This window comes from Podarcis muralis, chromosome 7 (genome assembly GCF_964188315.1).
Source record: "Podarcis muralis chromosome 7, rPodMur119.hap1.1, whole genome shotgun sequence".
In the NCBI taxonomy this organism is placed as follows: Eukaryota; Metazoa; Chordata; class Lepidosauria; order Squamata; family Lacertidae; genus Podarcis; species Podarcis muralis.
In genome coordinates, this window is record NC_135661.1 from 87,180,639 (window position 1) to 87,193,419 (window position 12,781).

Genomic DNA, 12,781 nt, shown 5'->3' on the forward strand with positions numbered 1-12,781 from the left:
GCACCCCTTTTGCACGCTTTTGCTCCAGCTGCTCATCGCAGAGCTGGCAAGGGCCGTGGAAGCAGTGTTGTCAGTGCCTGATCTGCAAGGCAGGAGGCTGGTTTGGGGTCCCTGGCAAACAGCTTGTGCAGCCTCCGGTGGAGGAGAGCCCACCTGCTCCTGAGGAAGGGCTGTCCTGAAGTTCAGTTAGACTGTTGTATAGTCTTTTAGTCGTGTCCGTCTCTTCTTGACCCCATGGACCAGAGCACGCCAGGCATTCCTGTCTTCCACTGCCTCCCGAATTTTGGTCAAACTCATGCTGGTAGCTTCGAGAACACTGTCCAGCCATCTCGTCCTCTGTCGTCATCTTCTCCTTGTGCCCTCCACCTTTCCCAACATCAGGGTCTTTTCCAGGGGGTCTTCTCTTCTCAAGAGGTGGCCAAAGTCTTGGAGCCTCAGCTTCAGGACCTGTCCTTCCAGTGAGCACTCAGGGCTGATTTCCTTCAGAATGGAGAGGTTGGATCTTCTTGCAGCCCAAGGAACTCTCAAGAGTCTCCTCCAGCACCAGAATTCAAAAGCATCCATTCTTCGGCGATCAGTTAGACTACAGCTCCCATGGCGGCTGGGACTGATGGGAGTTGGAGTCCCAGCATCACTTGGGTGGCACCCGGGTCTCCATTACTGTCCCCGTGAGTGATGGGCAAGGCTTGTGGCTGATGTTGCAGTGGACGCTCAGTTCTGCCTCAAGCAACATATCCATTTAGGCTTGGGCGCTGTGGGTTAAACCACAGAGCCTAGGACTTGCCGATCAGATGGTCGATGGTTCGAAACCCTGCGACGGGGTGAGCTCCCATTGCTCGGTCCCTGCTCCTGCCAACCTAGCAATTTGAAAGCACATCAAAGTGCAAGTAGATAAGTAGGTACCACTCCAGCGGGAAACGGCGTTTCCGTGCGCTGCTCTGGTTCGGCAGAAGCAGCTTAGTCCTGCTGGCCACATGACCCGGAAGCTGTACGTCGGCTCCCTTGGCCAATAAAGCGAGATGAGCGCCGCAACCCCAGAGTCGGCCACGACTGGACCTAATGGTCAGGGGTCCCTTTACCGTTAACTGTTTGCTGTTACGGTTTTTATTAATTGCCCAGCCTTCACCCTAACGTCCCAGTTGCTGCAGGCCCTTAAATATCTTGAGCCAGTGGGCTTCACATTACTCTAGCTTCAATTCCTCACAATCCCTTTTTGCTCCTGTATGTGATCTGTAAAGGAGGTCTCAGGGTGTGTGGGGAGGCGGTCGCTTGACCTCGCCCCTTGCCCCAAGTGGTAGAACAGCAGGGAGAGGGGAGTTTGGGTGTCTTGTGGCCTTTGTCTCCCTAGCGCAACACATCCATGTTTCAAAAGAGACTTCTTGCAGTTTGGAAAGTGACAGAGAAATGCATTGAGAAATGTGGGGTGGGTGGATGAGCGATGAGGGGAAGCCTAGAAATCAGAAAAGAGGCAGGATGGAGGCTCAGTGTTGTCTAAAGGTACCCCTGACCGTGAGGTCCAGTCACGGACAACTCTGGGGTTGCATGCTCATCTCGCTCTATAGGCCGAGGGAGCCAACATTTGTCCACAGCTTCCGGGTCATGTGGTCAGCATGACTAAGCCACTTCTGGCGAACCGGAGCAGCACACGGAAACACTGTTTACCTTCCCGCCGGAGCGGTACCTATTTATCTCCCCAGTATTGTCTCCCCAGTATTGTCTAAGCGCCCCATAAACCAATCAGAGCAAATGCTCAGTGAAGATAAAGACTCAATAAAGACTGACTACTATCTAATCTCTGCAATAAGCTTTGTGCACGGAAGTCAGAATGGCTGGGTCAACATTTTGATTTTGCTCATTCAGTACAACCCCACGATCTCGTTCCTGGTCAGTCACTGCCAGTTCCAGCTCCCCCTAAACACATGCCAAGTGAGGAAATATCTTGAGCCAGTGGGCTTCACATTACTCTAGTTTCAATTCCTCACAATCCCTTTTTGCTCCTCTATGTGATCTGTAAATTTTGGCCCCCTTGCTGCTCTCCCCCAACTCCAGGTCATTTGTTAACAAGTTAGCAAGCAGAGGCCCAAGTGATGCTTGAGGGACTTTCCGCATACCTTATCCTGTTCTCTGGTTCTCCTGTTCCTTAACCAGTTACCAGTCCATGGTGGAATCTGTTGTTGTTGTTGTTTAGTTGTGTCCGACTCTTCGTGACCCCCTGGACCAGAGCACGCCAGGCACTCCTGTCTTTCACTGCCTCCCGCAGTTTGGCCAAACTCATGCTGGTAGCTTCGAGAACACTGTCCCACCATCTCGTCCTCTGTCGTCCCCTTCTCCTTGCGCCCTCCATCTTTCCCTACATCAGGGTCTTTTCCAGGGAGTCTTCTCTTCTCATGAGGTGGCTAAAGTATTGGAGCCTCAGCTTCAGGATCTGTCCTTCCAGGGAGCATTCAGGGCTGATTTCCTTCAGAATGGAGAGGTTTGATCTTCTTGCAGTCCATGGGACTCTCAAGAGTCTCCTCCAGCACCAGAATTCAAAAGCATCAATTCTTCGGCAATCAGCCTTCTTTATGGTCCAGCTCTCACTTCCATACATCACTACTGGGAAAACCATGGCTTTTACTATACGGACCTTTGTTGGCAAGGTGATGTCTCTGCTTTTTAAGATGTTGTCTAGGTTTGCCATCACCTTTCTCCCAAGGAGCAGGCGTCTTTTAATTTCGTGACTGTTGTCACCATCTGGTGGAATCTAGGCACATACAAAAAAACGCTGTGGAAACACTTTTTCTTTCGTATTGAAAACTGTATTGAATTCGCCATAAGGCTAACAGTCACCATCTAGTGTCACATTTGTTTACTGCACTTTACAACACGGGTGGCGGGTGGCGCTGTGGGTTAAACCTCAGCGCCTAGGACTTGCCGATCGCATGGTCGGCGGTTCAAATCCCTGCGACAGGGTGCGCTCCCGTTGCTCGGTCCCAGCGCCTGCCAACCTAGCAGTTCAAAAGCACCCCCGGGTGCAAGTAGATAAATAGGGACCGCTTGCTAGCGGGAAGGTAAACGGCGTTCCGTGTGCTGCGCTGGCTCGCCAGAGCAGCTTCGTCACGCTGGCCATGTGACCCGGAAGTGTCTGCGGACAGCGCTGGCTCCCGGCCTCTAGAGTGAGATGAGCGCACCACCCTAGAGTCTGACAAGACTGGCCTGTACGGGCAGGGGTACCTTTACCATTTACAACACACTCACAATGTTTTATTTGCAGCTGTAGAGCTGAGTCATGACAGGCCCTCTCCTGTTAATCTGTGTCTGCTACGCTTACTCAAGAGTCTTTGGTGAGGGAGTTGATCAGTGGCTTTTGGAGAGTCTTAAGTACACTGTACTTCCTGCATCACCCCTTTCCATATGCTTATAAAGGTAAAGTAAAGGACCCCTGACAGTTAAGTCCAGTCGTAAACGATTCTGGGGTTGTGGTGCTCATCTCACTTTACTGGTTGAGGGAGCTGACGTTTGTCTGCAGACACCTTCCGGGTCATGTGGCCAGCATGACTAAGCTGCTTCTGGCAAACCAGAGCAGCGCACGGAAACGCCGTTTACCTTCCCGCTGGAGCGGAACCTATTTATCTACTTGCACTGGCGTGCTTTCGAACTGCTAGGTTGGCAGGAGCAGGGACCGAGCAACAGGAGCTCACCCCGTCGCAGGGTTTTGAACCGCTGACCTTCCGATTGGCAAGCCCTACACACTGTGGTTTAGACCCCCCGCATCCCTATGCTTATAGAAAATAATAATAATAATAATAATAATATTTATTCATACATACATACATACATACATACATACATACCCCACCCATCTGGCTGAGTCTCCCCAGCTACTCTGGGCAGCTCCCAATAGATTAAAAACAGAATAAAATATCAAATATTAAAAACTTCTGTACAGGGTTGCCTTCAGATGTCTTCTCAAAGTCAGATAGTTGTTTATTTCCTTGACATCTGATGGGAGGCATTCCACAGGGGGGGCACCACCACTGAGAAGGCCCTCTGCCTGGTTCCCTGTAACCTCACTTCTCGCAGAGAGGGAACTGCCAGAAGGCCCTCAGGGCTGGACCTCAGTGTCCAGGCTGAATGATGGGGGTGGACTAGATGACTGTAGGGTTCCCTTCCAACTCTACAGTTCTAGGGTTCTGTGACTTGACCCTGAAGAAGCCTTGCTGGCCCTCCTCCAACAAAACTTGTTCTTCCAAAGGCTTGGCCATTCCGTCTTGGGACGATGCTTTCCGCCCGTTTCCCGGGAACAGAGGCTAACAGAGAGTGAGGACGGGTGTGCTGACACCCTACTCAGGACTGACTGCATTGCTCAGGAATGAGGGCTCCCTGGGGGGGAATCTGGGCCACGCCCTGCATTGCTGGAACGTAACCATGCCGGCGTACAGCTGTTTTGCGCCTGAGGAGTCTGGGAGAGGAGAGCGAGGAGCCGTTTCAGATGTCGGTTCAGGATTCAGATCCGCTCCTGGCCTCCCAGTCACCAGAGCAGGAGGGAACAGTCCCCGGCTCAAGCGCAGGGTCGGGGGGAAGGGCAGCACAGAGCCCGGCCCCTGCGCATCATCTCTCCCAGGTTGTAGTCAGTGGATGCTTGGGGGCAGTCGTTGCAAGACCGGTGGTAGATGTCCTGTTTCTTACTGAGCCCACTCTTATTCTGGTGAGCGAGACGTCGGTGGGGGGTAGAGATGGAGTTACCGTATTTTTCGCTCCATAAGATGCACCTGACCATAAGACGCAGCTAGTTTTTAGAGGAGGAAAACAAGAAGAAAAAAAATTTGGAACGAAACAGTGGGTGTATGGTTTTTGTGGTTCATGCTGTGGCCACAGACATGTGATTTGACGGTGAGTTTGGGGTAGCCCAATGCAAAAATCTTGAGAATCCATGTGGATCCGTGCTTTGTAACCACGTTTTTGCGCCATTGCATGATCTGCTTTTCGCCCCTGGGCAATTCGGCTCCAGGGACCACACATTCGCTCCATAAGACACACAGACATTTCCCCTTCCTTTTTAGGAAGAAAAAAGTGCGTCTTACGGAGCGAAAAATACGGTACTTCTGGTTCTTAAGCCATTGTCCTCTTGACACTGATCCTGAGCTAAACAGCATCCGAACGCTTCTTTCCAGAAGGCAGCATGGCCAAGCAGTGGGGAAGAGTTTTACACATGGACCCTTTGGGGGGGTGGGGGGGCGCTTCTGGGTTTGCATGCCACAGCTGACCACAGGCAGGTCGCCGACTCAGTCTCCCATCTGTAAACATTAGTGTTGTCATTGTTGTGGTTGTTCAGAGGTTTATTACCTGCCCTTCACCGGCACGTCCCCAGGGCAGCGCACGGCACTTTAAAACCCAGAATTAAAAGCAGCCAGAACAAATAATGGCCATGGGAAGAGGGTGCGTCCCGCAGACACGCATCTCAGGTGTGACTTCAGCATCCGGCCGGAAGCTGCGGGGAGGGATTCCACAGCAAGGGGTGAAGGCGAGCTTTGCGGTTCCTGTTTTTTAAGCGCTTTGGATGTGAAAAGCTGTGTTTGCAGTGAGCGAGGTGAGGACGGCGAGTGTTCATGCTGGCTTTTCCCAGACTCCCCTTTTTGGGAAGTTCTCCACCCCGCGCGGCCCCTTTCCGCTCCCGCCTGCGAGTGGGCTGCTCTTACTCATCTCCTCTAGAGGAGGCGGACGCGAGGAGCCTGCAAAGAGTTAAGTAGCATCCTCCCGAGCCCCAGCTGTGCCCTTGGCCTCTCCAGCTTCCTGCCTGATTCGCCAGGTGTGGTTGGGAGAGCAAGTTGAGGCACCCCTCGGCTTGCCGGCACGTCCGCCCTCCTCCCGCCCGCCCCCCCCACCAAATTGCCGGTGCCGAACGGAGCGCACGAGCACAATGGCTGAACTGGCACTGAGGCGGCTGCTTGCCCTTCCTCTCCAAGGAGCCAAGGGGGTGGGCAGTGGGGCTCCCACAGCAGAGGCAGGTATTGGTGGCCTTGAAATTTGAGTGGGGTGGTGCTGTTGGGCCCTTGAAGCCAGCTCCGGCGGGGGGGGGGGCTCCCCCTGCCAAGGCTTGTTGCCAATGACTTCATCCTTCCCAGCACTGCTTTTTGGAGATCCAGCTGGCGGAGGGAGGAATCAGATGCTCACTTTTGCTAGAGACTTGCCTGGGTGAGTGAAATCTGCAGCTCCGTGTGCTGTGCCCCCCCCCCCACGAGCAAACAGTAGCACCCCAGAGAAGTGGGTGCAGACCCACGTGGCCAGGGGAAGCCCACCACTAGGCGGTAGGGTGTCTTCATCAATCCCACAGAGCCTGAGGCTGTCCCTCCCGTTCTGAAATCCAGCCTTCCTGCCGCGCTGGAAGTTCTGGTTTGGTGCAGAGGTGGCCCCTGGCCTTGAACCCTCCTGGGGTCACCCAAGAGAGAGCCAGAAAAGAGGGGCTCCTTTTGGAATTGGGGGACAGCCCAGAGACACGTGCTGGATGGGGGAAGTTGAGGGTGAGTCATGTGACTCAGCGTGATTCTTTGCTTCCGAGAATTGCATTGAAGTTCTTACATCAGGCCATTGGAGGATCGGAGCTGCAAAGTGTGTGTGTGGTTTTGGGGGGGTCAATGAGCACAGCTCCCCACCGTCTCCCTGAGCACATGTCTCTCTCCTTGTTTCATAAGCCGCACATCTTGGCAGCCCCTGCCATGTGCATGACTCAGGTAACCGAAAGTCCTTCCTCATGCAGCTCAGTGTTGGACTGCGGAACTCCCTCCCACAGGAGCCAGGGATGGCTTTAAAAGAGGATGAGAGAAATCCCTGGAGGAGAAGGGGAGGGCTGTCGATGGCTCTTAGCCAGGGTGACTGTGCTGTGCCAGTGTGGTGTAGTGGTTAAGAGCGGTGGACTCGTAATCTGGTGAACTGGGTTCGCTTCCCCGCTCCTCCACATGCAGCTGCTGGGTGACCTTGGGCCAGTCACACTTCTCTGAAGTCTCTCAGCCCCACTCACCTCACAGAGTGTTTGTTGTGGGGGAGGAAGGGAAAGGAGAATGTTAGCCGCTTTGAGACTCCTTAAAGGGAGTGAAAGACGGGATATCAAATCCAAACTCTTCTTCTTCCTTCACAGTTGGAGGCAGTGATTCTCCTGAGTGCTAATTGCTGGAAGTCACAGGAGATGGGGAGAGGGTTCTTGTGTTTGGATCCTGCTCATGGTTTTTGGCCCCTGTGAAAACAGGAGTCTGGGCCTGATCCAGCAGCCGAGCTCTTCTTACGTTATTGTGGAGCCTCCAGGGGCAGTCTATCACGATTCCTGGGTTCTTAGGGGTATCTGGTCACCACAAGGACAGGATGTGTGGCCAGACGGGCCCTTTTGGATCTGCTTGCGTTGCCTCTGGCCTGGTGGAGGCCACAAGGGCCAACTTCAATGGCGCTAGCAGCCATTCTCAACCTGTGGGTCCCCAGCTGTTGTTGAACTACAACTCCCATCACCCCTAGCTAGCAAGGCCAGAGCTCAGGGGGGATGGGAGTTGTAGTCCAACAACAGCTGGGGACCCACAGCTGGAGAACCGCTGCTCTATAAGTGGCCTTAGCAGCTATGTTATTAAGATTTATGGAAAAATGGATTGTTAATAGATGGGAAGTTGAAGTAATAATATATTAGGATAAAGGATCAAGATAAGTTTAAAGAGGGAAAGGATTTGCTGAATTAATTAATTGAACTGGAATGCAAAAAAGGGAGGTGTGAGGAGGTCTGGGAAACAAGTGAATGAAAGTAAGGGGATGGAAAGATCGATCTGTTTTTGTTATTTTATTTTTTCTGTTTTTTGTATTTTTTTTTCCTTTTTTGTGCTTGTCTTTTTTACTTTTCTGTTTTTGTATTATTGAAAGATTGTTTGAAATTTTAATAAATATTACTTTAAAAAAAGAGAGAGAGAGAACCGCTGCTCTAAAGGAAGAGTCGGAAGGGGTGCGGAGGGTCATCCAGCCCAACCCCGTTCCGTGCGGACGGTGGAGAGCTTTGCTCAGCGCGCCTCCGTTCTCTCTCCCTCTGCAGGGGCTGGGCCGAGTCCTTCAAGATGAGCACCCTGGAGGCCAAGGGGGAGCAGGAGAGCCTGCCAGTGGGCTACCGGCCCCCCTACCGCAGCAACTCTGCCTGGCAGTGGAGCAGCTCTGCCACCCACGGCTCCTCACAGCCGAGCCACGGCCAGTCCCAGTCCCTGACCAGGACCCCGAAGCAGAGCGCCGTGGCCCCTTACCGAGAGTCCCAGCCCCTGCATGGCAAGAGGTGAGGAGGAGGATGGTCGGGCGTGGGGGGGCGCTTGGCTTGTTCATTTTCTCCCCCCTGGCAGCCTCGCCCTCCTGCTGCATCCAACATCTTCGCAGCTTCCCCACGGTGCTCCCTGCCTGCCAGTGCCCTTTGGACGGTCCTGCCGCAGAGCGCATGTGCCCTGTGGGTCATGACTCAAGCTCTTTCCTTCTCCCATTGGCTCCCCCCCTCCTTTGACTAATTGCTCCATTATCTCTCGGCTGAGGATGTTCAGAAGAGGCTCTGGCGTCAGGCACATGTGCGGAGCTGCCTGCCGAGGCGCTGCTGGGCACCGGGGAGAGCGCTGAAGTTCCTCTTCCTCTTCCTGATACATCTTTCTCTTTCTGCCTCCCCCCCCCCCCTCCAGGCCAGTGAGCTTCCCAGAGACCCCTCCGGCGCTCTCTTCCTCGCAGCCTGGGGCAGAGAGGATCCTCTCCTATCGCCAGCCCTCTGGCAGCTTCTCCATGCCAGGCTCTTCGGGGGCAGCGGCGGGGGCGGCCTACGCTCGCTACAAGCCATCTACGGAAAGGTAGGCACGGGGGGGGGCAAGCCCAAGGGGGTCTCTGCACACCTGTTTCTCAGGTGGCAACCAGGCAAGGCCCTGCAGTGAGGGGGGAAGAAGGGCAGAGGGTTCGATTCTCAGCGCAGAGAGAGTTTGGGACCCCAGCCCTGGGAGCTCTGGCCTTTGTTGTTCCCACGCAGCAGAAGATTCTCTCCCCATCTCGTCAGGTGGGGTGAGGGCAGCAGGGAAGGGGGCTTCACCCTTCACTCTGCACGACAAACAGCTGTGAACGAAATCAGGACAAGAAGTAACAAAACTGCAGAGGCACCTACCTGTTAACAGCGACGTCCTTGGTTGGCGCAGGTTTTTCTTAGCGCTCCAACGTGTGACAAAAAGGTGCCAACTGGCAGAGAAGGTTTGGCTGGCACCTTGTGATACCCTGTGAAGTGGGCGGGTGGAGGTGTTTGGGTTGGGAAAGAGCATTTTGCACCCTCCTTCTCCTTTTTTCCTCTTCGTTCCACTTCACGGCGACTCTGTGCCAACAGTGCCCGCTGCGAAACACTCGGACGCTTCAGTGCCAGGCCCCACCCTGAGCACAAGGGACGCAGCTCCTGCCGAGGTGGGGGGGGGCATTAGCCAGACGGGCAGCGCTTGGCGTGTGGGGGAGCGATGGGTCGGCCTGGCATGCGCTGGGCCACTTCGGAGAGGGCAGTGAAGGGGTTGAGCCAGTAAGGGGCAGCAGGTTGAGCTTGAGGCGCTGCCTGGCATCATCGTGGCATGGTGCCCGAGAGAAGCATCCTCCATCCGGCCTGGTTGGCATTAGCCGTCTGCTGGCACGCCTGGTGCAATGGGGACCCTCGCAGGGCACCAGTCAGGGCCTCAGCACCCGGGCCCTGCTGCAACCTCTCCTTGCTCTCTGCCCTCTGAAGCTGAAGAGAGCAGGAGGGTCTGGGGGGCGGGTTGCCCTTGCTGCCCCCTGCCCACCTGACAGGGGAAGAGGGCATCTTCTTCCTGTGGCCTGGGACTAGACTTGAGTCTTCCGCTGGAGCTCTTGTCCCGAGAGGTCTGGTCGTGAAGCGTTGCTGCTCTGGGGTGTGTGTGCTGGAGAACGGTGGTTGGGGGACTGTGTGCTGAGCCCCCACTCGTCCCTTCTGCTCATCTCTTTCTGGGCTGTTCCTCCGTTGCCTGGGCCACCGAACTGAGGAGCTCTGCGTGTCTTCATTCCCCTCCTTCCCTCCCCCCCCCCCCCGCCACAAATTTGGTATTTTTAAAACCTGCTAATGAACGGGAGGCTGGCTGGGTGGTGTTATTCGCGCCCCCAGCCTCAGTTTGTCTTCTTGAGCTGCCGCCCGCCTCATTCCTTCTCTCCGCTCTCCCAGTTCCACACACAGGTATGCAGCCCCACAAGCGCAGCGGCCCCTGATGCCCTTCGACCCCCTCTATGCCCACGAGGCGGCCTCCAACGGGGACTCCTGCTCTTCCTCCGGGGGGGTGGCCAGCCAGGAGAGCACCATGGAGAGGCCCAAGCCTGGTAAGGGGGGGCGGGGTTTCCGGGGAGGGGGGCGGGTTGTGGGACTGAGTTGGGCTTAGCCAGGGCCTTGCAGAGGCTGCAGGAGGGCAGAGGGTTTTGTGTTCGAATTCTGCTTGCGGACTTCCCCTTAGGCTTCCCCTGGGCCTGATCTACTGGCCTGTAAGACAGAGCTATTCCGCCTGGCTTTCAACTTGAACTTAGCCTGATCTTTTATTCCCCTTTCTTTCTTCCTTCCCTCCCCCTCCCCTTTTTATGGAGATTACCCGCTCTGGGATCCCACAGCTAATTCTCCCCTGGTCTCCTCGCTGGCCCAAATAGGACTAATTTAGCCAGCTAGCCCTGGTGATCATCTAATGTTTATTGGATGGATTTCCCCCCTAAATTGATTTTTGAATTTACTGTTATTCACGTTTTATACTGTATTTTATGCTGTTTTTTGTTGCATCAATTAAGTGTTTTAAATTTATTGTTCGCCACCCTGAGCCCGGTTTTCTGAACAGGGAAGGGCGGGGTATAAATAAAAAATTATTATTATTATAAATAATAATTCCTAGCTCTGTGCTGGCCTAGGAGCAGCCCATCCCATGAGGCCGGGGCGGCAGTGCTTGCCCTGGCCTCTGGGCAAGGAAAGGAGGCTTCATGAGGGAAACGCAGGCCTGTCGTGCCCCCTGCCAGCGAGCCTCAGCCCCATCTCTCAGGCCTTGGACCAGGCTGAAGGGTGCCCCTCTCACGGGACCCAGCTGTGCTTCCGAATGCCAGCTTCTGGAAGCCGCAGGAGGACCGAAGGTTTTGTGTTCGAATGCTGCTCGCGGACTTCCCCTTAGGCTTCCCCTGGGCAGCCAGAAATCCGTTCTTGGAAGTCGCTGGAGCATGTGGCAGGCTGGTGTGTGTGTGTGTGTGTGTGTGTGTGTGTGTGTGTGTGTGTGTACAAGGGGTTCTTTCTGAAGGTGTGACTCTCGGCGTCCTTTGACCTTGGCAGAGCCTCTTTGGCACGTGCCGGCACAGCCCAGGGCGTCGGCACCGTCTGGCAGCAAGCGGCCGAGCAGGCAGGAGCATGCGGGCAAGGACTCTCCCAACCGGCACTCCAAGGTGAGCTGGGGTGGGCGCTGGCGGGGGGACCCCCTCCCCGCAGACGCCTCCCCCTCCGCAGGCCTGACGCCCTTGCTCTCCCCGCTTCCAGGGCGAGGGGCAGTACTCCAGCAGCCATTCCAGCAGCAACACGCTCTCCAGCAACGCCTCCAGCAGCCACAGCGACGAGCGCTGGTTCGACACGCCCGACCCAGCCGAGGCCGACCCGGACCCCCTGGCCAAGGGGGGCTCCAGCGACAGCGGCATCGACGCCACCAGCGCCAAGTCCTCCTCGCGCAGGGACAAGCCCGCCAACAAGGCCCCGCCACCCTTCGGCGGCGCCCTGCACGAGGCTGCGGGCAGCGGCAAGCGCAGGGACGCGGCTCCGGCTGTCGGCTCCGGCGGGCAGAGCTGGGGCTACCACGGCCCCAAGGCCTTTGGGGTGGGCTCCGGAGGGGCTGCCCGGGGCGGCAGCGGGAACCACCACTTCAAGCAGCCAAGGTGAGCGGGGCCTTTCTGGGGCTGGCCCCCCCTTTCCCAGGTGCCCCTGCTAGAAATGCAGAATTGTAGAGTTGGAAGGGAACCCAGGGCTCATCTAGTCCAACCCTCTGCAAGGCCTTCTTGCTCCTCCCTGTCCCTCTCGGATAACGGAAAGGCTGGTGCTGTGATGATGATGATAATCATAATAATATTATTACTATTATTTATATCCTGATGATCATATTATTATTATTATTATTACTACTACTACTACTACAGTGGTACGCTGTGGGTTAAAGCACAGAGCCGAGGACTTGCCGATCAGAAGGTCAGCAGTTCGAATCCCCGCGACGGGGTGAGCTCCCGTTGCTCGGTCCCTGCTCCTGCCAACCTAGTAGTTCAAAAGCATGTCAAAAGTGCAAGTAGATAAATAGGTACCGCTCCGGCGGGAAGGTAAACGGCGTTTCCGTGTGCTGCTCTGGTTTGCCAGAAGCTGCTTAGTCATGCTGGCCACATGACCCGGAAGCTGTATAAAGTGAGATGAGTGCCGCAACCCCAGAGTCGGCCACGACTGGACCTAATGTCAGGGGTCCCTTTACCTTTACCTTACCTTGGGTTACAGATGCTTCAGTTTACAAATGCTTCAGATTACAGACTCTGCTAACCCAGAAATAGTACCTCAAATTAAGAACTTTACCTCAGGATGAGAACAGAAATCGCTCGGCAGCCCCATTAGCTAAAGTGGTAGCTCAGGTTAAGAACAGTTTCAGGTTAAGAACGGACCTCCGGAACGAATTAAGTTCTTAACCCGAGGTACCACTGTATTTATTTATTTGGTTTTTCAGATCAAACTTTTACAGTCAAATATCCAACAAGATTCCAAAGGATCTCCTGGACTTCCCTCCTC

At 55.0% G+C, this 12,781-nt stretch overlaps 1 protein-coding gene across 4 annotated transcripts in view; it reads left to right on the plus strand.

Annotated features, from left to right (window-relative positions):
• The window catches only part of SIPA1L3 (signal induced proliferation associated 1 like 3), a 109,107-nt gene that overhangs the window by 73,202 nt on the left and 23,124 nt on the right, over positions 1-12,781 (plus strand). For 3 of the 4 annotated variants that reach the window (XM_077932355.1, XM_028741984.2, XM_077932354.1), the window contains exons 10-14: positions 8,042-8,272; positions 8,661-8,822; positions 10,175-10,326; positions 11,306-11,415; positions 11,507-11,895. In XM_077932355.1, coding sequence (XP_077788481.1) covers positions 8,042-8,272; positions 8,661-8,822; positions 10,175-10,326; positions 11,306-11,415; positions 11,507-11,895 — 1,044 coding nt within the window. The remainder of the gene's footprint in view (positions 1-8,041; positions 8,273-8,660; positions 8,823-10,174; positions 10,327-11,305; positions 11,416-11,506; positions 11,896-12,781) is intronic. The other variant, XM_077932356.1, reaches the window with a different exon arrangement.